This window comes from Anopheles stephensi, assembly GCF_013141755.1.
Source record: "Anopheles stephensi strain Indian chromosome Y unlocalized genomic scaffold, UCI_ANSTEP_V1.0 chrY13, whole genome shotgun sequence".
Lineage (NCBI taxonomy): Eukaryota > Metazoa > Arthropoda > Insecta > Diptera > Culicidae > Anopheles > Anopheles stephensi.
Genome location: NW_023404984.1, coordinates 1 through 27,422, shown reverse-complemented (window position 1 = coordinate 27,422; position 27,422 = coordinate 1). Strand labels below are relative to the sequence as shown.

The 27,422-nt window shown below is 41.7% G+C and overlaps 2 protein-coding genes and 1 long non-coding RNA gene across 17 annotated transcripts in view; 1 reads left to right on the top strand and 2 right to left on the bottom strand.

Annotated features, from left to right (window-relative positions):
• Nucleotides 1-21,477, top strand: part of LOC118515134 (uncharacterized protein DKFZp434B061-like) — a 47,758-nt gene extending 26,281 nt beyond the window's left edge. For 4 of the 14 annotated variants that reach the window (XM_036061821.1, XM_036061818.1, XM_036061819.1 and 1 more), the window contains 5 exons: nucleotides 1,865-1,930; nucleotides 2,015-2,080; nucleotides 19,888-19,953; nucleotides 20,036-20,101; nucleotides 20,198-21,477. In XM_036061821.1, coding sequence (XP_035917714.1) covers nucleotides 1,865-1,930; nucleotides 2,015-2,080; nucleotides 19,888-19,953; nucleotides 20,036-20,101; nucleotides 20,198-20,526 — 593 coding nt within the window. In that variant the 3' untranslated portion in view covers nucleotides 20,527-21,477. The remainder of the gene's footprint in view (nucleotides 1-1,864; nucleotides 1,931-2,014; nucleotides 2,081-19,887; nucleotides 19,954-20,035; nucleotides 20,102-20,197) is intronic. The other 10 variants (XM_036061832.1, XM_036061830.1, XM_036061829.1 and 7 more) reach the window with 10 other exon arrangements.
• Nucleotides 1,324-20,310, bottom strand: LOC118515140. Of its 2 annotated transcripts, none has more exons than XR_004906959.1 (7): nucleotides 20,172-20,310; nucleotides 20,054-20,107; nucleotides 19,906-19,959; nucleotides 2,001-2,086; nucleotides 1,851-1,936; nucleotides 1,585-1,787; nucleotides 1,324-1,509 (listed from the first exon to the last, which is right to left on the bottom strand). It is a non-coding gene; the product is annotated as an uncharacterized LOC118515140 (long non-coding RNA). The 2 variants fall into 2 exon arrangements; XR_004906958.1 differs by having other exon boundaries at nucleotides 20,183-20,278.
• Nucleotides 21,478-24,583: 3,106 nt separating the features above from the next.
• Nucleotides 24,584-27,133, bottom strand: LOC118515138. Its single transcript, XM_036061841.1, has 5 exons — nucleotides 26,968-27,133; nucleotides 26,633-26,824; nucleotides 26,296-26,446; nucleotides 25,921-26,228; nucleotides 24,584-25,854 (listed from the first exon to the last, which is right to left on the bottom strand). Exons 2-4 carry the CDS (start codon nucleotides 26,787-26,789, stop codon nucleotides 25,973-25,975), a joined length of 564 nt encoding a protein of 187 aa, XP_035917734.1. The 5' UTR covers nucleotides 26,790-26,824; nucleotides 26,968-27,133; the 3' UTR covers nucleotides 24,584-25,854; nucleotides 25,921-25,972.
• Between the last annotated feature and the right edge of the window lie 289 nt (nucleotides 27,134-27,422).

Here is a 27,422-nt window from a genome sequence, read left to right as displayed (position 1 = left end):
TAAACATTTAAGCTCCTCTTCAGATAAAACGCTTAGCTCAGATTCAACCACTGCCTTATTCACACGACACGAGTATGCCACAAAATCTTCTTGTTTCGTTTTCGCCATATTTATGCACTTAAAACGCCTTTCCATCTCGGAGCACGGTGAGCCAAACAGCTTCTTTAGCTTTGTTACAGTTGTGTTGAAATCAAAATCTCCCGGCTTGGACGGTAGTAAGTGTGAAACGTATCGCTCGTGCTCTACCATCCCAAGCTTTCGCAGCAACAATCTTACACGCATGGCATCATCCAGCTCTCTCGCATCATCCACAAACAAACTTCCGAAGCGTGTAAACCATCCGGCAAAAAATACGCGATCATCCGGATTGTAACGGAACTCTTGCACGTCCTTCGCTAACGCTTCGATTACACTCTCTGATCCTGTCGGTTGCGGAGACTTTAAAGTTGCGAAAACTTTTGTCATGAGCTGCTCTTGCTGTTGTAAAAACGCCTGCTGTTGCTGGTGTAGAGAATCTTGCTGTTGCCGAAATATTTCCTGTATCCAGTTGGCATTAAGGCTTTCTTGCTGCTGCTCAACATGGCCGTCGCGCGATGGCCGGCCGTTCTCCATTTAGCACAATGCAGCACCGCACGTAGGTATGAATTAACACGGCTTTCCAGCACAATACGTTGTTCCCGTGTTTCCTTTGTCCTCGTCGCCACTTTTGTACTTTTAAAATGGTATGGATTTATTATCTACAATGTAATATAATACATAAATTAGTACACTTAAAAACCAATAACAAACGGGATTGAAATACGTCCATCGTACGGGCCGGTCGGGAGCGAAGAGACCGAAACTCGTCACTCTCTCGCTGATAGTGCGTATCATCAGGAGTGATCGGTTTATCCGTCAACCGATCGGCAATCGCGACACAGGGTGTTCCCAACACCAAGGTATATGGATATAGAAGGTAGAGTTGTTTAGAGCAAATTGACATTTCTCGACCTGACATAACAGTTCTTTGGTGATCCAGGGGAGGGGTATTGAGAAGAGTGATGGCAGCGTCGGAGAAGGCGCCGGTGGTGGTATCGCTTGCGATTTTTTGACGAAAAATGCAACCAAATATCGTCAATCTTCTGTGGGACAACACTTAATACGCGAAGATGACCCATAAACTAGCGACATTGCTCAAGGGACTGAGAATCGAGGCTGTTTGTTCATGTTTGTAGCCCCATACCATATGTTTTTGTAAACAAACTCTGACATAACTCGACTAAAATGTCGCCCTGTCAAATCGATAAAAATTCACCTTCTAAATGCATACACCTTGCTTTTTACCGTTTTTTCACCCATTTTCTTCGGATCCAAGCTGTCAAAGGCCAAAGGCGCAATGACAGCGCAAATCAAAACAAAATAAAACAATAACGCTCAAGCTTCCTTGTGATATTACGTCGGTGAATTTGGATTTATTATTTAAAATTAGTGTCCCGTTGTTCCTCTGCCAGTGAGTGTGCGCCAGTGTTCCTTTAGAGAAGAAAACAATCGGAAGGTAAGTTGGAAAATGGGGCTGTACTTTGTAAATAAAGTGCTAAACCATACCTCATCTTTCGTAGAAAACATGTTTCGAGAAGCGGCAAATACGAATCGATCGTTAAAAAGTTGCACGTTGTCAGCTTTAAGGTCCAGACTGCCGCAGCTTACCATCAGGCCCAACAAAGTTGTGATACAGGCAGCTTCGATTACTCCAACCAGCAAAACATCACCCAGAATCGATGTTACTGCAGCACCGACTAAAGGTGTACCTGAAAACAACAAAACATGATACAATTCAATTTTTTTTAACAAAACTTTCAACTAACTCCTACCATTTATGTTTCAGCAACAACCAGTGCAATACCTTCACGATTGTTACCACCAAACAGTTTTAACGCAGCTCCAGCCAAAGGTATACCTGAGAACAACAAAACATGATACAATTCAATTTTTTTAACAACACTATATCAACTAACTCTTACCATTTATGTTTCAGCAACAACCAGTACATTACCTTCACGATTGTTACCACCAAACAGTTTTAAAGCAGCTCCAGCCAAAGGTATACCTGAGAACAACAAAACATGATACACCCGCATGACAGAGAGTAACTCATTTTGATGCCTCTCGCTACCCCTGACCCACACTTTCGAGCGATCGCGCAACTTACTCGCACTCCGCAATCCCACTTCATGCCTGAACGCTTCCACCAGTAGTGTGTTTGCCGAATTTTCTTCCTGAGCATAAGCTACCCTCACACTCCACCTCGATACTACCTTCCCTCTCCATTCCGGAACGCTCGTTCCGTTAAGGTGTTCGAAAAATTTCGCCTTGCGCTCGGCTCACACTCTCGCACTCTCACATGGTCCACCACTCTACGCTACTCCTGAATGCTCTCTCGTTCTATGTGTTGGAAATTCACACTTGTGGTAGAAGGTTTACCAGACAGATCACAGGTAGATAAACAGTTTTCAACTTGGCTTGGTGTTAGTTCGATAACGAACCGTTGTTGAACCGACCACGCGAAGGAGTGATCGATTCGGAGATCTCCGCGCAGATTCCTGGCCTTGTCAGAGTTGCTTGAATCAGGCGGCTAACCTTTTTTCCTGGAAAACCAGGAGAAGTTTTTAGCGGCGGACTCGCACTACACTAACTCGGCGTGGACAACGGGAATGCCGTAGCTCGATCAGACGATTAGCCTTTTTTCCTGGATAATCAGGAGAAGTTTCTAACCGTGGTTCTTGCTTGGCTTAATTTCGCCTAATTCTTCCGACGGAGTGGGGAGGCACCGAAATGCGTAACCAATTTCCGGAGGGAAGGCAAAGGTGAAACTTTCCCGATTCTGTATCGATACCCAAACAATGAAACACAAGTTTCTTCGTTGAGGTTTGGATTACAAGTCGCTTTTATTCTTAAAAAATCCTGTCTTATATACTAAAATTCTGTGGGAAAAAGAACATGAAATAGCATTACATCGATCTCCTTTATCCTAACTCGGTATGCCGATGCGTTTGATCCCTGCCTGACGTCGGCTAGTGTAGGAGGTCTGTAATGTTACAATATCTGGCGATTGTTACCCTATCGTTTTATGACCATGGGTAATGCATCGCGCATCTGTGGTTCAAGTGCGTATGCCTATTTTCCTATTGCCTATTGCCTGCGCGTCGTTTGTTCTATTCGTCAAGTTGGTCTTTCCTTCACTGCCCTACGACCGTGCGTTGATCGTTCTTTCATGAAACTAATCGCGCAATGACAATGTATGCATTGTGTTCTAGTGTTAACCCTTTTCGGCCCATGTTCTTCACTTTCGTTTTTATTACATGGCTTGAGTTTATTTATAATTTTCATATGTCTGGATATTGTCCCTTTTTCGAGATATTTTATGACATACCCTGACATGTTACCATAATTTCGTCTTTCACACGGTATGAGGCCTCTCTGTGACTTAAGGTTGTTTTCCTAAGACAATATTTGTCGATGAGAATTTATCCTAAACAAAGATATTTAGTTATTTAAAGTTTCTCATCTAACTCTTGCATGCCTGTCAGTTTAGCTCAATTTTATTTTGTCGCGTTCGCAACATTCCGGCCCTCGTAAAACTACAAGTTTTACCAAATAATCGCGACGTATTACTGCCGAGATAAAATTCAAACTCTCCCTTTGAGTTAATTTTCCAAATATTTTAATCAATTGAATTGTTTCGACTTTCTTTATACGACACCTGATTGTAATTGCACGCATTCTGCCGTTGATGGTTCATCGATGCTTGCAGTCGGTTGAAGAAACCATTTACAGATGTCTAGCCGGTGAGGATGCGTTAGTGCTCGTAGGTTGTCGCGGCGATGACGAAGGAGATAATAATAGTGAGGCATAATTCACTGTTGGTTGCACATTGGACTACTCGTAGGGCTGCGCGTTGGGTGTTGAAACTCAGATACGACTTTGATTAACACAATTTTCAAGAATCTCTACATTATAAGAGATTTTGTAGTTGCTCGTTGATTTCACACGTCGTCGTCTTAAAACACGATGACTTCAGTTGGGCGATTTCTCAAGTGGTTACGATGTGAAGAATAGTCGTCATTTTGATGCTGGATTTTAAGATTTAGATATCGATAGTTGAAGATGCATTGTAATCAGCTGGTCGACCAAGATTATAGTTTAGACCGCAGTAAGGCGTTATGCGGAAACTATTGTAGACTTGGGTGTTGTTCAGCTCTGATTTAGTTGCACAGAAGAAGTGATTCTCTAATCACTTTGTATAGCAGGTTTTTATCTTCTGGCGATCTCAGCATCTTGACCTTGCTTTCCATCAGACTCGGCCCATATGACCAAACAGTAGTCTCTCGATGGCGTTAGCAAGACATACAGCATTTGTTCGACCTTGAACGTTTGATAGTTGAACATTAGCTAGCTTTCTTCGTAGATTATAGTTGTGACTTTGCACACCCTTTGAAGTTCCACTTTTTTGTTGAGATAGCCAAATTCGTATCTAAGCACTAGCCAACCGCATATTACCGCTTCGTAGTTCCCTTCGACGTTGACCGTTGTCATCTAATTGTTGATAGCAGACCAACTGTTTCTGCCGGATGAAGAATGACGCTCTGAAGACTTCTCTGATGCAGGTTGAACTCAGACGTTACTAACGAAATGCGTTGCCCTTGCGCGGGTGCGTTGCAATTACCTGACTTTTAATATAGAGAGTCATGGTTGATTTTTCTTACGTTTGAGCTAATCTCTTCACTTCTACTCTTTTAGAAAACTAATGTGTATTTTTTCTCGCAATGTCCATTTGACGATCGTTTTCTACCTTGAATTTTTGAAAGTTAAAATATCGTTTCATTTGTGTCGATTTGATTTGATAGATTTTCTTGTCTTCCTATATCATTTGTGGCATGCAAGAGGCTATTTTCTTTTACTAATAGTTTGTTGGTTGCAATCAAATATGTAATCAATCCCCTTGTTGTATTACCCAAAACTTCAGCTGAAAAGAGAAATAACATGATTAATATAAAGGTCGATAAATTGTGGAACAATACCCTGAGGCCTTTGATTAAACCAATAAACCCTTTTCCTATAGGCTTAATCGTTTGTGTGATTGCAGTAGCTTTCCTTGAGCTGGCTGTCAAAACCTCGTAGTTCATTGTATCAGGAATTATTTTCTTACTTTTCATCTTTATTGCTGGTAATTCTTTATCAATTACCTCTTCAATCATATTTTCTTCATGAATTCCTATGAAACTACTTTCAATTGGTCCTTTATTGGGTAGCCTGTGTTTCTTGTTTAACGGTGATTCAAACTTTTGTTTGCCGTAAACATTCAAATCCGCCAGTTCATTGACTGGACGGTGATATTTCCCGTGTAAAGTTTTAACAGGTGTAGATTCTTTTCGATCTTTTTTCATTTGTACTTCCATAAAAAAGTTGGAGTTTGCGTTGCAGGTAGAAATCCTATTTCTTTTCTTTTTTGTAGTTGATACCTGAACAACTGAATTTTCATTTATTAATTTGTAGCCCTTTTGACGAATCTCTCCGGATTTGTCTCTCTTTGACTGATGGCTATTGATATCTCTGCAAATTATTTTTTCAGATTTTATTTTCCGTCTTTTTGCTGATTGTTTTAAGCTTGACTTTGCAATATCCGTAGAAAGAGAAATTTTATCACCTGGTTTTAATCCACACTCTTCTACTGAAAATGTGTTGGATATTGGTTTACGAAAACTTTCTTTCTCTTGTACTATCATGGAATATTCTTCTTCTTGGCTTTCGGTTGTTTTTCCGTAAATTAGCCAACCTAATCTTGTCCTCATTGCTATCGGTTCTGTGGGTTTGCCATATTTATGTTTAAACCCCATCAATAAATGATTATTATTCAAGCCGATCATTATAGTGGGTCGAATGTTTTGAAATCCTGAAACAGGAAGATTAGCAAGGTGAGGATATTTTTTGCTTAGATCATCATAATCTAAAGATTGAACAGGTAATTTCAAATCTTTAACCGTTCTCACATTCTTCAGTTGAAAACCGTTTTTAGTTGGACCCTTGATTCTTAATTCCACGTTTTGGCTTTTAACGTGTTCAGTTTGTTTGCCTTGTGTCCATAGTAATTGGAGCGGTTTTACTTCCCCATTTAGGTTAAGTTGTCGCGCAACCTTTTCTTCTAATAGGGTTGAGGATGAACCTGGGTCTAAAAGCGCATAGGTTTTTATTTTGTGATTGCCGTTTATCAATTCAACTGGCAACACTTGGAAATGCGTTGATGATGTTGCTTCTAGTTCTTGATGATTGTTTACTCCTGCGATTTCAAAATTTTGAGGTACATGAAGCATTTTATGATGCCTATCGGTGCATCCATTTATCCCGCATATTTGCGCGGATCTACAATCATGTATTGTATGATTGTTAGATTTCAAGCAACCTAAACATAAACCTTTATTTCGAGCAATTTTTATTCGCTCAGATGGCACCTCATTGACCAATGCATAACATTTGATCGTTTTATGTAGCTTATTGCATATTAAGCATTTGCTTGCTTCTATCGAATTCTGTTCGAAATCCTTACCCTTTTTGATTGGTTCTTGAAAACCTTTGTATGGGATTTTTTGTTCGTGGAGATGAACGCCTCCACGTTGAGTGTGTGCGGATATTGTTTTTAACATGTTTGCCGTTTTAGCGAAAGGTCTCAACCAATCGCATAGGTTATCTAGAGTTTGAACCCTTAACGGTGATTCCGCTTCAGCCATATACTGGGCTCTTTTTTCCTGAATTTGGTGCGGTAGCCTAGCAGTCAACTCCAACACCAAAGTGTGATCTTTCAGGTATTCCGGTTCCCTCATCAAGTTTACTGTTTGAATGAGGTTTTCTAAAGCGTTTACCATTTCCACGACAATGCTTTTGGAATCTCCTCGGATTTTATACAGATTATTACGTAGTTCAAGATACACTAAATCTGTTCTCCCGAAGGAGTTCTTTAAGCGTGTCATTATTTCTGGCACGTTTGAAGAATCCAGCATTAATTGTTGAACGCTTTTGAGGGCTGGTCCATATAAGGCCTGTTTAAGGCGGTTTAAATTCTCTAAATTAGAGAATCTTCCCTCCTCATTAGTATCATCAAATGTTTGTTTAAAATTTGGCCATTCTACAGGATCCCCTCCAAATCTCGGCAACTGCATAAGCGATTGTCTTTTCAATAGCGTTTCTATGTGCGGCGATCCTTGTTTGTCGCCCGCAATAGTTGTTACTGCTTTTAAAAATTCTTGTAATTGCTCTTTCGATTGTTCTTGTTGACCAAGCAATAGTCTTGAAAACATAGCCTCCGTATCCTTACTAGTGGATTCCTTGGGCAATCTATTAAGTTCATATGCTATCTTCTGGCATTTTACGCAAAGCCAGCATTCTTCCGGCTTTGGTTTACGTGTTAGTTTTGTGGGCGAGGGTGTAAAACTAAAGAGGTGGCCAAATATGTTTTACGTTTACAACACAAAAGAAACTTTATTAGCACATTCGATAGCTGAGATGTTAGTCGTGTCGCAGAGTTCAGAATATACAGGAAAAAGGCGCGTTTTCCATAGCGTCGCTTTTAAACGTCAAACGCGAAAAACAAAGTTCGTGCAACGGTAAATTCGTTTGACAGATGGCACAGTGGTTGTACTTTCAACACTCCTCCTCAACTAATTGTGCCATCATTCGTCGACAGTCCCAGCATTCCTGAAAACCTTCGTTGCTTTATGGTTCCCAGGGGTTTAGTGAGAACGTCAGCTAACATATCTGCCGTGGGACAGTATTCAAGCGTCAGAAGTCCTGACGCACACTGCTGCTTGACGAAATGCTCCTTCGTCTCAATATGCTTCGAGCGACGATTGGTCCGATCGGAGTTAACAAATTGAATACAACTCTGGTTGTCTTCCATAATTGTTATCGGTCCCTTCACGTGCTCGCCCATGTCGTTCAACAACCGACGAAGCCAGATCGATTCTTGTGTAGCCTCACTCAGAGCAACGTACTCCGATTCCATGGAGGATAACGTGACACTCATCTGCTTACGGCTGGCCCAAGACACAGCTCCTCCTGCGTAGCAGAACACGTATCCTGTTGTTGACTTCCGCGTGTTGGCATCGCCGGCCCAGTCGGCATCTGAATATCCGATCAAGCCATCACCACGTCCGTCATACATCAACCGCCAATGCTTAGTTGCCTTTAAGTACCGAACGACGCGTTTGGCTGCCACCCAGTATGCTTCAGTAGGCGCACTCACTTTTCGACCGAGTATGCCCGTACTAACCGCAATATCGGGTCGCGCACACACCGATATATACAACAGACCACCAACAAGACTTCTATACTGAGTTTGATCATCCAAAGTTGCGCTCTTGTCCTGTACTTTCAAAAACCCTTCGTCCATAGGCGTTTTTGCAACTTTTGCATCACTCAAACCAAACTTATGGATTAGTTTTTCAATATAGTTTTCGAGGCTAACACTATAATCACCATTTTTCTGTTTGATTTCGAGTCCCAAGAAATAACTCACTTTTCCGAGATCAGTCATTTCAAAAAGGTCACTTAAGGTTTGGTATACAGTGTCGATAATAGTTTCATCTACACACCCTACCATTAAGTCGTCTACGTATACTAGGATGTAAACTTTCTTCCCTTTAACGACTTTTGTGTACAAACACTTATCCGCATCACTTTGCTGGAAATTCATCTTCACTAGGACACTATGCAGTTTTAGGTTCCAGCATCGTGCAGACTGCTTCAGTCCATAGATGCTTTTCTTTAGACGGCACACCAAATGTTCTTTTCCCTTCTCTGCATAGCCTGGTGGTTGTCGCATGTACAACTCTTGGTCTAGATCACCGTACAAATAGGCAGTTTTGATATCAAAATGACGAAGTGTCATTTTCAATTTGGAAGCCAGGGCAAGCAACATTCGAAGAGTCGTATAGCTGGTAACGGGAGCAAAGACCTGGTCATAGTCCTCGCCGAACTGCTGAGTATAGCCTTGAGCTACCAGACGGGCCTTATGTTTGGTTATTTCTCCAGCTGCGTTCCGCTTCAATTTGAAGACCCAGCGGCAACCTACCACTTTCCGTCCTGCAGGCAGCTCCACTAAGGCATCCCAAGTCCCATTTTCATTGTGTGATTTCAGCTCACTTTCCATTGCCGATCTCCATTCGGCATGAGCATCACAGGCCAGAGCTTCATTGAGATTTTTGGGTTCCACCGCTATTTCCGCTTTTCTTGCCGTATACGCTTCCTCTATTAAACGAATCGGTGCAATTCCCTTGGTCGCTCTAGTCGATTTACGTACAACCTCATCCAAAGGGAATGCATGAAACGAAGGTTCATTCGTCGGATCGTCTTCGGTCGCACTTTCGTACTGCGATGCATCTAAGTTCACGCTTTCTTCGATGACGATCGGTTCCTCCGATTGAGGAGGTGGAGTTGAGACAAGTGGAAATTCCACTACTCCTCCTGACGGTGTCAGCTTCGGCTTTGGCACGTTCTGTTTCTCGCACTGTTCCAAAAACTTGGCATCTCTGCTAATGGTGATTCTTTTCGTTAGCAGGTTCACAAAACGGTAAGCCTTCTGACCATCCTCATAACCAACGAACACCAATTTGTCAGCTCTTTTGTCAAGCTTTCTGCGTTTTTCTTTTGGAACATGCACAAAAGCCTCCGATCCAAATACACGAAGATGTTCGTACGAGGGCTTCTTTCGGTACCACAGCTCAAAAGGTGTTAATGCCACTGAGGATGATGGCAAGCGATTTTGCAGGTAGCAGGCAGTCGAAATCGCTTCACCCCAGAACACCTTATCTAAGCCCGAATCTGCCAGCATGCAGCGCATCATCTCAACCAGGTACCTGTTTTTGCGCTCGGCCACTCCGTTCTGCTGCGGCGAATACGGTGCCGTTTGTTGATGTACCATGCCGTGATCTACAAAGAATTTTCGCAAAGAATTACTTCCATACTCGCCACCACCATCTGACCGAATGACCTTAGGGAAGTTACCAAACTGTGTTTTTACCAGAGCACAGTATTCTCTAATTCGATCCTCAGCATCGTACTTGTTCTGCATCAGATAGATAACCGTATAACGACTGTAGTCATCTACCATGATCATGTAGAACCGACTGCCGCGCACTGTGGGTATTTCCATTGGGCCTCCCAGGTCCGTGTGCACCAGTTCGCCAACAGCAGAAGCCCTCGAAGATGAAACCTTAGGGAAGGATTCACGGCTCATCTTGCCCTCGCAGCACGGTCCGCATACGGACTTTGCGTTACACCGGTCAATTTTCAAACCGCTTCCCATGTTGTTTTTCACAATCTTCATTACTGCTTCCGTGTCACGGTGCCCAAATCGACGATGCCACAGGTGTAGACAGGAAACTCCACAAGTAGGCTCGACGAGCATTGCATGCTCCGAATAACGCTTCAAGTGATACAGACCGCCTTGTCGTTCGCCAACTAATACCACCTTTTCACCTTTTCTAACCCGGCAGCCAGCCTTGTCAAACACAACTTCAAAACCTAAATCGGCAATTTTGCTAACCGATAGAAGGTTTGTTGTGAGCGAAGGCACGTGGCAAACGTTGTCTAGCGAAACGTTCATTCGAGCACCATTTCCATTCACCGACACCAAACTACTGCTTCCGACACCCGCCGACTTGATGACTCGTCCATTGGCCAAGGAGATAGTAGACCGCTTCGATTTGTCAATGTGGTGTAAAATAGATGTATCGTTCGTCATATGGGAAGTCGCACCCGAATCAAAGCACCATAGTCCTTTAGTTTGTGCCTTCCCAAGGAACAAACACAGACCCATACTATTGTGTTGTTTTTCTTCCACAGTGACGTTCGCTGATTCACGAACTCCTCTCTCCTTTTTGTCCGCAGCCAACTTTTTACAGTCTCTTCGGAAATGCCCGTCCTGCCTGCAGTAGTGGCACTGCATCTTCTTCTTTTTCTTTCCACTGGGTTTATTGCTAGCACCATATTTCCCAGAGTACAGAGCCTTTTCTTCATCTACGCCATTCGCACGCCGACGCCCTTCGTCCAGCAACTTCCCTTTAACAAAATCTACTGTTAGGTCAGCATCCGGCCTACTCTCCAATGCTGTTATCAGACCGTCGTAAGATTTCGGTAGACTGGACAGCATCAGGGCAACGAAGGAGAGCTCCTTCATTTCCTCACCAAGGGCTATCAGTCGGAGACGTAACGAAGTAAGTTCTTTCAGGTGCTCAGCCATGTTTCCACTTTCCGGCATCTTGGTGGCAAACATTTGGCGCATTACATGAATCTTGCTCGAAAGGGATGACCGCTCGTGATAGCCTTTCAGAGCGTCCCACATCTCTTTCGCCGTATTCGTCTGCATGACATGAATAAGCTGGCTGTCATCCAATGCCAAGCCGATCAGGGCCCTCGCCTTCTCATCGTCGGCTAGCCATTTGGCATCAGGGGCCTCCGGCTGCTCCTCCGTCACAACGTGCAGTACTTTATCACGTGACAAAAGGAGCCGCATCTTAAACTTCCAAACCGTGTAGTTCTGGTCACTCAGCTTCTCAATCGAAACATGTGTTTCCGCCATCGCGTATTCTTTCCAAACACACACACTACGGATAACACCAGGATGCTAATTCACCAAAAGTCACTTTCCTGCTACAGTAAACCGCAAAACTTTATGTTGTCCACGATGCACTGGGCCCATAACCTGTGGGCGAGGGTGTAAAACTAAAGAGGTGGCCAAATATGTTTTACGTTTACAACACAAAAGAAACTTTATTAGCACATTCGATAGCTGAGATGTTAGTCGTGTCGCAGAGTTCAGAATATACAGGAAAAAGGCGCGTTTTCCATAGCGTCGCTTTTAAACGTCAAACGCGAAAAACAAAGTTCGTGCAACGGTAAATTCGTTTGACAGATGGCACAGTGGTTGTACTTTCAACAAGTTTGGCACATGTTAAATGAAACCACCTATCACATTCATAGCATGAAATCATGCTTTCTTCGGAAGTGTCTTCCGCCACGCACAATCGGCAACTGCCGGATGTGTTTGTGGTAAATTTATAAGGCATGTCGGCGGATCTTTAAAATTCCTACTCTGAGCTATAAATAAGAAAGTTTGACTTACCGTTTTCGGTGTTACCTTTCCTTGACGTGCCCGGTAGTTCAATGTGGTCTCGATCTCACTGATAATTCACTCCGGAGTCGTACAAAAAAACGATCTGCACCGATAGTCACTGACTTACTCCGTTAAGATACGCCTTACGAGAACTCTTTTCCACGTGCGTATTGCTGATAAGCTTCCTTTATGCACTGGTATTTTATGTCCTCAATTGTTTAAACTCGAGCACTTTAATGCGATCGCAACGTCATTCACTCGGTTAACTTATTGTTCCGCGGTTGTCCACGTACTGATTGTTAAACACGATTTATGCTATAATACGATTTCTTTCGTAAGCATAGACGTCTTCGCTAAAAATTTAAAGTTACTTTCGAGTTTGTTTCGGATGTGAACCTTTTTCGTTCACTCCGGAGCCGTATTGTAACACTATTGTTCTCGGATAGTAAAATAACGTACTCCTTTTAGTTCTACCTTTTTGGAAGAACTTTATTACCCTTTGGTATGGGTTAGTTCGGAGCCGTGTTTATTGCTTATATCACGCACTGGCACTCACTGATGCTCTCCGATTTTGTTCTGCACTTGTGCACATCGATATGATCGCAACGGCACTCGATCGGTTAACTTATAGCACTGTAGTTCTTACGTGTATTAATTGTAAACCGTTTCACTCGCTGCAATTCACTTTATTTTTCACGAGCGCAGAAATTGAATCTGAACCTTTTTGAAACACTACTCGGTGCGGGTTCAGTTAGAGGCTGTTCTTTTGGCGACAGCACACCACGAACGTAAGTTCGCTCGAATGAGTTGTTAACGCGCGCGGATATTAACAACTCCTCTCTGGAGCCACCATTTGTTAGTTCGATAACGAACCGTTGTTGAACCGACCACGCGAAGGAGTGATCGATTCGGAGATCTCCGCGCAGATTCCTGGCCTTGTCAGAGTTGCTTGAATCAGGCGGCTAACCTTTTTTCCTGGAAAACCAGGAGAAGTTTTTAGCGGCGGACTCGCACTACACTAACTCGGCGTGGACAACGGGAATGCCGTAGCTCGATCAGACGATTAGCCTTTTTTCCTGGATAATCAGGAGAAGTTTCTAACCGTGGTTCTTGCTTGGCTTAATTTCGCCTAATTCTTCCGACGGAGTGGGGAGGCACCGAAATGCGTAACCAATTTCCGGAGGGAAGGCAAAGGTGAAACTTTCCCGATTCTGTATCGATACCCAAACAATGAAACACAAGTTTCTTCGTTGAGGTTTGGATTACAAGTCGCTTTTATTCTTAAAAAATCCTGTCTTATATACTAAAATTCTGTGGGAAAAAGAACATGAAATAGCATTACATCGATCTCCTTTATCCTAACTCGGTATGCCGATGCGTTTGATCCCTGCCTGACGTCGGCTAGTGTAGGAGGTCTGTAATGTTACAATATCTGGCGATTGTTACCCTATCGTTTTATGACCATGGGTAATGCATCGCGCATCTGTGGTTCAAGTGCGTATGCCTATTTTCCTATTGCCTATTGCCTGCGCGTCGTTTGTTCTATTCGTCAAGTTGGTCTTTCCTTCACTGCCCTACGACCGTGCGTTGATCGTTCTTTCATGAAACTAATCGCGCAATGACAATGTATGCATTGTGTTCTAGTGTTAACCCTTTTCGGCCCATGTTCTTCACTTTCGTTTTTATTACATGGCTTGAGTTTATTTATAATTTTCATATGTCTGGATATTGTCCCTTTTTCGAGATATTTTATGACATACCCTGACATGTTACCATAATTTCGTCTTTCACACGGTATGAGGCCTCTCTGTGACTTAAGGTTGTTTTCCTAAGACAATATTTGTCGATGAGAATTTATCCTAAACAAAGATATTTAGTTATTTAAAGTTTCTCATCTAACTCTTGCATGCCTGTCAGTTTAGCTCAATTTTATTTTGTCGCGTTCGCAACACTTGGCTTGGTGCGCATGAAAGTGGATTCTAAAGCTTAAAATTTTATATTTTAAATACAAATATCATTCTTTTATAGTGTTTTTGGTGAAATAAACTTTACCGTGTGGCTATTGAACGAGTTTAAGTGTATTCGCATGCGCGAAAGTGTTTGATCGTACTAGTGCAGTGAACCAAATAGTCGGTAGGTACCCAACCTAATGAAAGTGTGTATAGTTTTTCACGTTCGTTTTTCATAACTTTTATACCTTTTCTAATAATTTCAGTACAAATTTCACTGTTAGTTAAACGCAATTTTGGGTTCCACCGCTATTTCCGCTTTTCTTGCCGTATACGCTTCCTCTATTAAACGAATCGGTGCAATTCCCTTGGTCGCTCTAGTCGATTTACGTACAACCTCATCCAAAGGGAATGCATGAAACGAAGGTTCATTCGTCGGATCGTCTTCGGTCGCACTTTCGTACTGCGATGCATCTAAGTTCACGCTTTCTTCGATGACGATCGGTTCCTCCGATTGAGGAGGTGGAGTTGAGACAAGTGGAAATTCCACTACTCCTCCTGACGGTGTCAGCTTCGGCTTTGGCACGTTCTGTTTCTCGCACTGTTCCAAAAACTTGGCATCTCTGCTAATGGTGATTCTTTTCGTTAGCAGGTTCACAAAACGGTAAGCCTTCTGACCATCCTCATAACCAACGAACACCAATTTGTCAGCTCTTTTGTCAAGCTTTCTGCGTTTTTCTTTTGGAACATGCACAAAAGCCTCCGATCCAAATACACGAAGATGTTCGTACGAGGGCTTCTTTCGGTACCACAGCTCAAAAGGTGTTAATGCCACTGAGGATGATGGCAAGCGATTTTGCAGGTAGCAGGCAGTCGAAATCGCTTCACCCCAGAACACCTTATCTAAGCCCGAATCTGCCAGCATGCAGCGCATCATCTCAACCAGGTACCTGTTTTTGCGCTCGGCCACTCCGTTCTGCTGCGGCGAATACGGTGCCGTTTGTTGATGTACCATGCCGTGATCTACAAAGAATTTTCGCAAAGAATTACTTCCATACTCGCCACCACCATCTGACCGAATGACCTTAGGGAAGTTACCAAACTGTGTTTTTACCAGAGCACAGTATTCTCTAATTCGATCCTCAGCATCGTACTTGTTCTGCATCAGATAGATAACCGTATAACGACTGTAGTCATCTACCATGATCATGTAGAACCGACTGCCGCGCACTGTGGGTATTTCCATTGGGCCTCCCAGGTCCGTGTGCACCAGTTCGCCAACAGCAGAAGCCCTCGAAGATGAAACCTTAGGGAAGGATTCACGGCTCATCTTGCCCTCGCAGCACGGTCCGCATACGGACTTTGCGTTACACCGGTCAATTTTCAAACCGCTTCCCATGTTGTTTTTCACAATCTTCATTACTGCTTCCGTGTCACGGTGCCCAAATCGACGATGCCACAGGTGTAGACAGGAAACTCCACAAGTAGGCTCGACGAGCATTGCATGCTCCGAATAACGCTTCAAGTGATACAGACCGCCTTGTCGTTCGCCAACTAATACCACCTTTTCACCTTTTCTAACCCGGCAGCCAGCCTTGTCAAACACAACTTCAAAACCTAAATCGGCAATTTTGCTAACCGATAGAAGGTTTGTTGTGAGCGAAGGCACGTGGCAAACGTTGTCTAGCGAAACGTTCATTCGAGCACCATTTCCATTCACCGACACCAAACTACTGCTTCCGACACCCGCCGACTTGATGACTCGTCCATTGGCCAAGGAGATAGTAGACCGCTTCGATTTGTCAATGTGGTGTAAAATAGATGTATCGTTCGTCATATGGGAAGTCGCACCCGAATCAAAGCACCATAGTCCTTTAGTTTGTGCCTTCCCAAGGAACAAACACAGACCCATACTATTGTGTTGTTTTTCTTCCACAGTGACGTTCGCTGATTCACGAACTCCTCTCTCCTTTTTGTCCGCAGCCAACTTTTTACAGTCTCTTCGGAAATGCCCGTCCTGCCTGCAGTAGTGGCACTGCATCTTCTTCTTTTTCTTTCCACTGGGTTTATTGCTAGCACCATATTTCCCAGAGTACAGAGCCTTTTCTTCATCTACGCCATTCGCACGCCGACGCCCTTCGTCCAGCAACTTCCCTTTAACAAAATCTACTGTTAGGTCAGCATCCGGCCTACTCTCCAATGCTGTTATCAGACCGTCGTAAGATTTCGGTAGACTGGACAGCATCAGGGCAACGAAGGAGAGCTCCTTCATTTCCTCACCAAGGGCTATCAGTCGGAGACGTAACGAAGTAAGTTCTTTCAGGTGCTCAGCCATGTTTCCACTTTCCGGCATCTTGGTGGCAAACATTTGGCGCATTACATGAATCTTGCTCGAAAGGGATGACCGCTCGTGATAGCCTTTCAGAGCGTCCCACATCTCTTTCGCCGTATTCGTCTGCATGACATGAATAAGCTGGCTGTCATCCAATGCCAAGCCGATCAGGGCCCTCGCCTTCTCATCGTCGGCTAGCCATTTGGCATCAGGGGCCTCCGGCTGCTCCTCCGTCACAACGTGCAGTACTTTATCACGTGACAAAAGGAGCCGCATCTTAAACTTCCAAACCGTGTAGTTCTGGTCACTCAGCTTCTCAATCGAAACATGTGTTTCCGCCATCGCGTATTCTTTCCAAACACACACACTACGGATAACACCAGGATGCTAATTCACCAAAAGTCACTTTCCTGCTACAGTAAACCGCAAAACTTTATGTTGTCCACGATGCACTGGGCCCATAACCTGTGGGCGAGGGTGTAAAACTAAAGAGGTGGCCAAATATGTTTTACGTTTACAACACAAAAGAAACTTTATTAGCACATTCGATAGCTGAGATGTTAGTCGTGTCGCAGAGTTCAGAATATACAGGAAAAAGGCGCGTTTTCCATAGCGTCGCTTTTAAACGTCAAACGCGAAAAACAAAGTTCGTGCAACGGTAAATTCGTTTGACAGATGGCACAGTGGTTGTACTTTCAACAAGTTTGGCACATGTTAAATGAAACCACCTATCACATTCATAGCATGAAATCATGCTTTCTTCGGAAGTGTCTTCCGCCACGCACAATCGGCAACTGCCGGATGTGTTTGTGGTAAATTTATAAGGCATGTCGGCGGATCTTTAAAATTCCTACTCTGAGCTATAAATAAGAAAGTTTGACTTACCGTTTTCGGTGTTACCTTTCCTTGACGTGCCCGGTAGTTCAATGTGGTCTCGATCTCACTGATAATTCACTCCGGAGTCGTACAAAAAAACGATCTGCACCGATAGTCACTGACTTACTCCGTTAAGATACGCCTTACGAGAACTCTTTTCCACGTGCGTATTGCTGATAAGCTTCCTTTATGCACTGGTATTTTATGTCCTCAATTGTTTAAACTCGAGCACTTTAATGCGATCGCAACGTCATTCACTCGGTTAACTTATTGTTCCGCGGTTGTCCACGTACTGATTGTTAAACACGATTTATGCTATAATACGATTTCTTTCGTAAGCATAGACGTCTTCGCTAAAAATTTAAAGTTACTTTCGAGTTTGTTTCGGATGTGAACCTTTTTCGTTCACTCCGGAGCCGTATTGTAACACTATTGTTCTCGGATAGTAAAATAACGTACTCCTTTTAGTTCTACCTTTTTGGAAGAACTTTATTACCCTTTGGTATGGGTTAGTTCGGAGCCGTGTTTATTGCTTATATCACGCACTGGCACTCACTGATGCTCTCCGATTTTGTTCTGCACTTGTGCACATCGATATGATCGCAACGGCACTCGATCGGTTAACTTATAGCACTGTAGTTCTTACGTGTATTAATTGTAAACCGTTTCACTCGCTGCAATTCACTTTATTTTTCACGAGCGCAGAAATTGAATCTGAACCTTTTTGAAACACTACTCGGTGCGGGTTCAGTTAGAGGCTGTTCTTTTGGCGACAGCACACCACGAACGTAAGTTCGCTCGAATGAGTTGTTAACGCGCGCGGATATTAACAACTCCTCTCTGGAGCCACCATTTGTTAGTTCGATAACGAACCGTTGTTGAACCGACCACGCGAAGGAGTGATCGATTCGGAGATCTCCGCGCAGATTCCTGGCCTTGTCAGAGTTGCTTGAATCAGGCGGCTAACCTTTTTTCCTGGAAAACCAGGAGAAGTTTTTAGCGGCGGACTCGCACTACACTAACTCGGCGTGGACAACGGGAATGCCGTAGCTCGATCAGACGATTAGCCTTTTTTCCTGGATAATCAGGAGAAGTTTCTAACCGTGGTTCTTGCTTGGCTTAATTTCGCCTAATTCTTCCGACGGAGTGGGGAGGCACCGAAATGCGTAACCAATTTCCGGAGGGAAGGCAAAGGTGAAACTTTCCCGATTCTGTATCGATACCCAAACAATGAAACACAAGTTTCTTCGTTGAGGTTTGGATTACAAGTCGCTTTTATTCTTAAAAAATCCTGTCTTATATACTAAAATTCTGTGGGAAAAAGAACATGAAATAGCATTACATCGATCTCCTTTATCCTAACTCGGTATGCCGATGCGTTTGATCCCTGCCTGACGTCGGCTAGTGTAGGAGGTCTGTAATGTTACAATATCTGGCGATTGTTACCCTATCGTTTTATGACCATGGGTAATGCATCGCGCATCTGTGGTTCAAGTGCGTATGCCTATTTTCCTATTGCCTATTGCCTGCGCGTCGTTTGTTCTATTCGTCAAGTTGGTCTTTCCTTCACTGCCCTACGACCGTGCGTTGATCGTTCTTTCATGAAACTAATCGCGCAATGACAATGTATGCATTGTGTTCTAGTGTTAACCCTTTTCGGCCCATGTTCTTCACTTTCGTTTTTATTACATGGCTTGAGTTTATTTATAATTTTCATATGTCTGGATATTGTCCCTTTTTCGAGATATTTTATGACATACCCTGACATGTTACCATAATTTCGTCTTTCACACGGTATGAGGCCTCTCTGTGACTTAAGGTTGTTTTCCTAAGACAATATTTGTCGATGAGAATTTATCCTAAACAAAGATATTTAGTTATTTAAAGTTTCTCATCTAACTCTTGCATGCCTGTCAGTTTAGCTCAATTTTATTTTGTCGCGTTCGCAACACTTGGCTTGGTGCGCATGAAAGTGGATTCTAAAGCTTAAAATTTTATATTTTAAATACAAATATCATTCTTTTATAGTGTTTTTGGTGAAATAAACTTTACCGTGTGGCTATTGAACGAGTTTAAGTGTATTCGCATGCGCGAAAGTGTTTGATCGTACTAGTGCAGTGAACCAAATAGTCGGTAGGTACCCAACCTAATGAAAGTGTGTATAGTTTTTCACGTTCGTTTTTCATAACTTTTATACCTTTTCTAATAATTTCAGTACAAATTTCACTGTTAGTTAAACGCAATCAACATTTTGTTTTGATCGACCAGCTGCTGTAAACATTCTGAATAAAACGTTCGATTGCATCGTAAATTGCTCCTTGCAACTAGGTTTCTAAGAATTGTTCTTTTATATCCATAACAGCTGTGCTTGGAGCGGGGAGCATCCAATACAGCAAAAGGAAAGAAAAAGAGAGCATGAGAACGAGTGCCGAGTACGCTCGCCGCTCACGCCCGGTCACTCAAGAAGGCTGAAACTCGAATGACTTTCAGCCCGAGTTTCAGCTTGCATGTTGCGCGACATCCTGTCAAGCGGGCAATTCAATTTTTTTAACAAAACTTTCAACTAACTCTTGCCATTTATGTTTCAGCAACAACCAGTGCAATACCTTCACGATTGTTACCACCAAACAGTTTTAACGCAGCTCCAGCCAAAGGTATACCTGAGAACAACAAAACATGATACAATTCAATTTTTTTAACAAAACTTTCAACTAACTCTTGCCATTTATGTTTCAGCAACAACCAGTGCAATACCTTCACGACTGTTACCACCAAACAGTTTTAACGCAGCTCCAGCCAAAGGTATACCTGAGAACAACAAAACATGATACAATTCAATTTTTTTAACAACACTATATCAACTAACTCTTACCATTTACTTACATTTACCGGATCCAGCAACAACCGCACAGTACAATCCTATGCTCCTCAATACATGTAAAATATATCGACCAACACCCACCGTTAAAAAGCCGGCACCATCCATCATCGATGCAACTTCTGAGAAAGAAAAACGAAATGTGTTAAATTTGAAAACGGGAAAATTGTACCGACCAAAACTTCTTATAAATACATCTCCTGAGACAGTATCTGTAGCATCACGCAGTACACAAACATCTATGCTGGATGCCGCGCAGACAAATCCAGCTACAAGCTCAGCATTTGAAAGTCAAACCAGCGAGCAACTAACTGTACTGAATAAGTCTGTTGCACTGATCTGGGCTTAGCTGAATTATTTGACAGATCACCGTAACAAAACAACTTATAGAGCAGGTACGATGCAGGGGCCGGGGCATCCAATAACAACATCGATTATGACACTACCGTTCCTTACATCGGAAGCAGAGCTAACTGCTTTCAACGAAAACTTAGGTAATGATGACTTTTTTGAAAGCGTCCTTCTTCTTATTAATGATAAAGTATCCGGAAAGCCGTATGCTAAAAATCGCATGCATGACACATTCATGATGCTGTTCGATAGAACATTTTTAGCGACATGCAGTTGGCGTGGTGGCGGTAAAAACGGCCCTAAAACAAGACTGGACGATAAAGCCAATATTTGGCGATTATTAAAAACTGTAGGAGAACAGTTTGAAATAGTTACAATTGAAGACGTAGAACGTTTTGCAAAAACTAAAATTAACAATGCGTCAAGCTTAAAAAAATATAAAGGTTTGGTTAAAAGCTCCACCAAGTGCTCGCACAAACGAGACAAAAATAATAATAAATAAAATTATTAAACGAATAAATTACATTAGTTTTGTTTTCTGTCAAACAACTTATATGAAACATAGCTATTCGGCCTGGTCGTTCATCGGTGATTAGAACAAAACATTATTAAAACAAAAGGTTATTATGTACGGCGTGGAATAATTAAACAAAGGGAGTTGGCCATCATCGCAAGCTACCTAAATTCTTTTCGACAACATCGACTGTCTGATGCTTGTGATAACGAAGAGAAGTTCATATGAAATCCTACTTTATGCACATACATCTTATTCTAATCCCACGCGATTATATCAGGGTTTATATATGCTCGCTATTACTTTTCAATTTCGTTAAGTTTATCTTCATTTATCCCTAACCACTTTCCATTCCTGTCATTGTCTATCACTGCCTAACGTGTCTTGTTTTAATTCCCTCAGTTCCTTCTTATTTGCTTGGTTAATGCTTTCACCTAACCGTTAACGCAAACTACTATGAAATATATTTTAATTACCCTAGCTTAATCGGTCCGGCTACGCATGGAAACTCCGGGATGCTTGGCAGGCATACTGCAATATGCTGACATGCTCCAATGTATGATGTTACTCCGCTAGCAATTTGGAGAATGAAGGAAGGAAGGAGTCAAGCCTCTCGTTATGTTTTCTGGCCGATCCGGTGCACACTGAAAAAATGTAAAATTAAATGTTAGCATAATCGCATTGAGATACTTTTTCTCCGCGGCATACTTTCCCACTTTTCCTCTCCTCGATTAGATTCATGCTGGCAACGCTCCGTCATCGCAGTGTGTCCATTAAATGATATTTAAGAGCATGTAAGAGAAGGAGAAAGAAGGGAAAAACCATTTAGTGGGCTTTGACATGGTACTATTATTCAAGTGTAGATTTACCACAGAAGTCAGAATTAGTAAATGAACGATGACTCACTAAGAAATAGCTAATATAACCCAGAATCCGCAAACATCAAACGATACCTGCCGCAACACGGTACCGTATATTTCGCAAATCGCGACACAATGAGTAGTTAGTTGGATGATGGTTTATGAAAGAAATCCACCCGTACACCCAACAACAATTACAACTTTAACGCGTTTTTTTGCCACAGGTTTAAATACCAACAATCAGTTGTAAAATTGTTCCAGATTTGGAAAACCAAACCCCAACTGAAAATGAAGAAGGAGGAAATAGGGCACTGATTGTACTCTCATATAACCATATGCATGTTTTTCATTGAGTGTGAAAGAATGCAAAATATTATCTGTTACGTAACATGTAATTACTTCTGAAATTGCTACAAAAATGAATATTATAAGTTTGTTTTAAATACATTGATTTGTATTATTTTCCTTTCCGTATCCTAATATTAGAAACAGGTGGAAGAAAAAGTGCACCGAGTGCAACCGATTTAATACAACCAAATGCTAGTTTAACAACTAAGATAAAACATTAATACAATTTTAATTCAAAAAGAGATAGATATAGCATTGTTCTGTCAGTATTTCTGGCTGTCCATTCCGGTTGTGGTTGCAATCGGCATACAACTGGAGTTATAATCAATTATTTATTAATTATGATTTTTTGCTTCAAATATAGCACGTTTGCCGAGACCTTGAGACTGGATGATAGGCGCCGGCACTTGCCTATCATAATTTGGATGATAGTGCAAGATGCCACTTAATGTGTGCCTTGCCGTGTCGAGCAAGGGCTCTCACCTATAATGCAAATGATAGTGTGAGACGCCGATCGATTAGTGCACTCGGTCTCCAGGTCTTTTTCTCCATATTTGATTTCATAATCGAATTGGTATTGCTAGCGCCGACCTTTCACATGACACAACCGTTACCAAATTCAAATCTAATCCGTACCATTTGCCCATACGTTATATCGATTATCCTGGGCGTGTACATAAAGTTCGGGTACGCCAAAACATATGGAACGCATACCTTCATTTTCGCAGAACTGAATGGTGCGATACCGGCTCTTGCCTATCATCCTGATATTAGTGCAAGATGCCAATCAGTTCTTGCGCAAAGGCTCTCACCTATCATGTAAATGATACTGTGAGACGCTGATTGTTGCATGGTTTCAACTGTGCTCTAACTATATTTGGCTTGCCGGAACTCTATCTACCTCCAACAAGATAGTCATTTCAACGAATGGGGAGTATCAAATATAAAATTTGTTACCGTTCCTGTCATATTAAAGACCAGCGCTACCGTACCAACCTATATTACCAGAAATACTGACAGAACAATGCTATATCTATCTCTATTTGAATTAAAATTGTATTAATGTTTTATCTTAGTTGTTAAACTAGCATTTGGTTGTATTAAATCGGTTGCACTCGGTGCACTTTTTCTTCCACCTGTTTCTAATATTAGGATACGGAAAGAAAAATAATACAAATCAATGTATTTAAAACAAACTTGTAATATTCATTTTTGTAGCAATTTCAGAAGTAATTAAATGTTACGTAACAGATAATATTTTGCATTCTTTCACACTCAATGAAAAACATGCATATGGTTATATGAGAGTACAATCAGTGCCCTATTTCCTCCTTCTTCATTTTCAGTTGGGGTTTGGTTTTCCAAATCTGGAACAATTTTACAACTGATTGTTGGTATTTAAACCTGTGGCAAAAAAACGCGTTAAAGTTGTAATTGTTGTTGGGTGTACGGGTGGATTTCTTTCATAAACCATCATCCAACTAACTACTCATTGTGTCACGATTTGCGAAATATACGGTACCGTGTTGCGGAAGGTATCGTTTGAATTTTGCTGTTACCAGGTCATGTTGACTATGATGGTACAACATATAAGAAGCTCGAAGTATACATTGAAAATGTGCTTACCTTGTATCATGCGCGTGTTTCCTAAGGATGTAAATGCAAGCTCGATGTGGTTTACCTAAAAGTACAATACGTGTGTGGTTAGAGAATTGCATGTGGTGTTTGTTTAATTGTTTAAATACTTATAAATTTGTACGGCCAAATGAGAGGAGCAAATTTTACGTGTTTCCATCGAATGGTATGGTAGTGTACGGTTGAAGTTCAATTTTCTTCAAGAGCATTAAAGATGGCCACGATCCGCATCTGTGTTGACAATAAACGGAAAAGAAAGCAAAAATAATTAAAGCAAAACAAAAATAGTCAAACAAATTCGGTTGCACGCTTGCTTTGTAAATAGATAACAATAGTTGTTACTGCTCTAGCAAAATAGAATCCAACATACGCACGTGAAGATGAAGTTAGAGTGTGATAACATAAAGTGTGAAGTGTGTTAACATAAACTTGGTTTCATACGTAGGAAATCAAAATTAACATAATTAGAGTGTTCACAACTGTTAATTGAATTACTATACACATGTATTAGTTACATGTGCTATATGTATGTATGTATTAATAAAACTCCAAGAAACCAATTAAAACATATTTCTAATAATAGAAATATTATTCGAACACTTATTACTTTGAGTGGGGATAATGTTGTTGCGATCGGAAGCTCATAAAACTGTAATCTTTCATGAGCTTTGTTTGAAAACCGAATATCTTTCTATCTGTAAAGAAAATATTAACATTAAACATGAGCAACAGTTTATAACATGCTCAGAGAGATAAACTCACTCAATCGGATCGAAGGGTGTGCAAAAGAGGTAGAAATACCGTTATTCCGGGTCTAGATGCTGGTTTAATGGCCACAAGTTTGCATCGAATACAGTCCAAATCCACTTCTACGGTTTGTGTCGGAACATCTTCGGGTATTTCGTAAATGAGAATGTCCGATGATGAAAATTCTGATTCAGGATCATCCTCGTTGAAAAGAAACGAAAATAAATTAAAGTTATATTCATATTGTGTCCCTGTAATAGAAAAGGTATTATCATTTTGTGTAACATTTAAAAATTTTACTATCCCATTACCCTTTGTAAGAAACCATTCGTCTCTGGGTAATGGGCGCAAAACAAAATCAGAGGATAAAAAAATTCCTTTGCCGTTTGTAGTAAAGCGAGGGTAGCGACGATTTGAGCTTGTACTTGCGACTTCAATAGCAGATCGTTCTTCTGCGCGTGCCGCCACTTGAACACCGCACCGAAAGCCTGATCGAACTGATCGTTTAATAAGTTGCAGGTGATTTTCAAAGCAGTACGTTGAAAATTCATCTAGAGGCCCGTACTGATAAACATCCTGTGCAATGTGTTGTAGATTATGGACGTTACTAGAAAGATGCTCCCGACCATAAATCTCCCCAAATTTTTTAACAAAAGAATTTAAAAAACCAGCTGCAAGTTCCCAATGACGTCGATGAAATGAAGAAGAAAATATTGTCAGGGCACAAAAGTACAGCAAAAAATGACAATATGCTTCCCCGCTAAAATTTTCTCCATCAGCACTGGACTGACGTAGTGCAAGTACGTGCGAAATTCTGTACCCTTCCAAAAACGGATTGCATTCAACCCTCTGAGTTTACGATGAATCTCAGAGGGAAGCTGCACTTTGGTTAGGAATTTTGTTATCCACTGTTTTGCTGCAAAAGATAATCTAATTATACGAAACTTATTTTCAATTAAATTCAACAAATGTTGGCGAGTAACCCCTAGATCACATGTATGAAGGCGATCACTCGTAGGTACGTTTTCAACCAAGTCGAAATCCGGTAATTCTTCTAACGGAGTCCGCCATGCTTGATGATGGCCAGGACATTCCCTCGCTCGAAATCCTGTATCAGTTCTTAGGGGAGCACCAACTGTGTCGAAAATTATTTTGTTTGCCACATATACTCCCACACAGGTACATCTCATACAGCCATGGTATCCGTTAAAGTAGGTTGTTGCTGCAAAAAATGCATCATTAGATTGATTTCTACGCATTTCCAATTGTTCTACATTATATTACATACCTTTTATGAAAGCCCGCGCAGGTGAATCTGCAATTATAGCGCGAATTTTTAATTACCGTACTTCCTCACCAATATGCAATCCTCTTTCATGGATTTGTTTGCCCTCTTCTACCAACGGCCTCAGGAAAACTTCCAAACTTTCAGGTTTCGCCGGCCCACAGAACATTCCGATCATCATAATCGGAGCATTGGGCATCTGTTCAACTTTCATTAAGATGGGCCAAACTTGCATTGGTCCCCCTCTATGAAGAGGAAGCCCATCTATGGAAAGCTGAATGGAAATAATATGTGTTGACGAAGCTTTTGACCTAAAATATAATAAGATAAATACATAATTAAAGATATATTATTTTTCATCGTCTTACAAATACTTACTGAAAGTAACTGTTGAGCTTATTTTCAATTCCTTTGTACCAAAACTCTCCTCCTGGTACGGTTCGTATCTCCTGGCCGATGGTTGTTGATGTTTTCAACAACGTACGCGAGTCCTTGGGAAGCGGTAGAGCGGTCCATTTTCTGAAAATATCTAAAATTTCATTTACTGATGAACGTGGTTGATTATGCACAATTGCCCAATCTCTTAAGCAATCACCAATATTTGAATGGTTTTTGCAGATATGGGCAGCCGTGGATTCGTCAACCCGTTAGTCAACTTCACTGTCAACGCTATTAACACTTTCGTGAACATCGTCGTTATCAACTTCTACACTACCTTCTAAATCTATTATCCCACCACCTTGCTCTACCGTACTACTGTCATCTAATTCTTCTACAACTAAATCCCCTTCTGAACCACCACCAAAAATATTAAAACTATTTTCGCCGAATGCTGCGTCGGTGAGATTAGCCAGCTGCGAAGAATCTTCCATCTCCTGGGGTTGATTTTCACCCTGGATAGTTGAATCTGCAAAAACGAAAAGAATCTATTAGTGGCTATACAATGCACCATATAATAATCTGTTTGGAAAGCAACTATTCTTTAAAAAAAATATTCACAATTTCGACTGTTATGTACTCACTGGCACGTTTATTAATTCCAAAACTAACCTACTCTACTGCCTTGCTGGTTGGCTGTGCCTACAAGTTTAAATTGCTGATTTAGTAGCTCTCCTGGTGATCGAAGTCGATCGATTCGGTTGGGTGTGATTTGTGGTTGTCCTGGTTCGTTCCGAAGAGGGTGGATGTGAATAACCCGTTGTTCTGATTCGGCTGTTCTGCTGTCGCGTAGTCCTGGAGGCTATGTGCTATTGGCTGGTTCGGGAGGTTCGGATGTAGGTCAGTGCATAACTATATATTAATACATAACAACACTAAGAGCAACTAATTTCCGGTCACTTGAATCCTTTATATCTCCCACGATTGTTGTAACGTTGTTCCTAATGTTATCACTTTTTCCGGTACAATAACGGCCATAACGATTTGAAGGGCTGTAAATCAGCTGGGATTAAATAGTTACCGGTGGCACCAAGCTTGCACTGCAATCAATCAACAAACTAGATGTT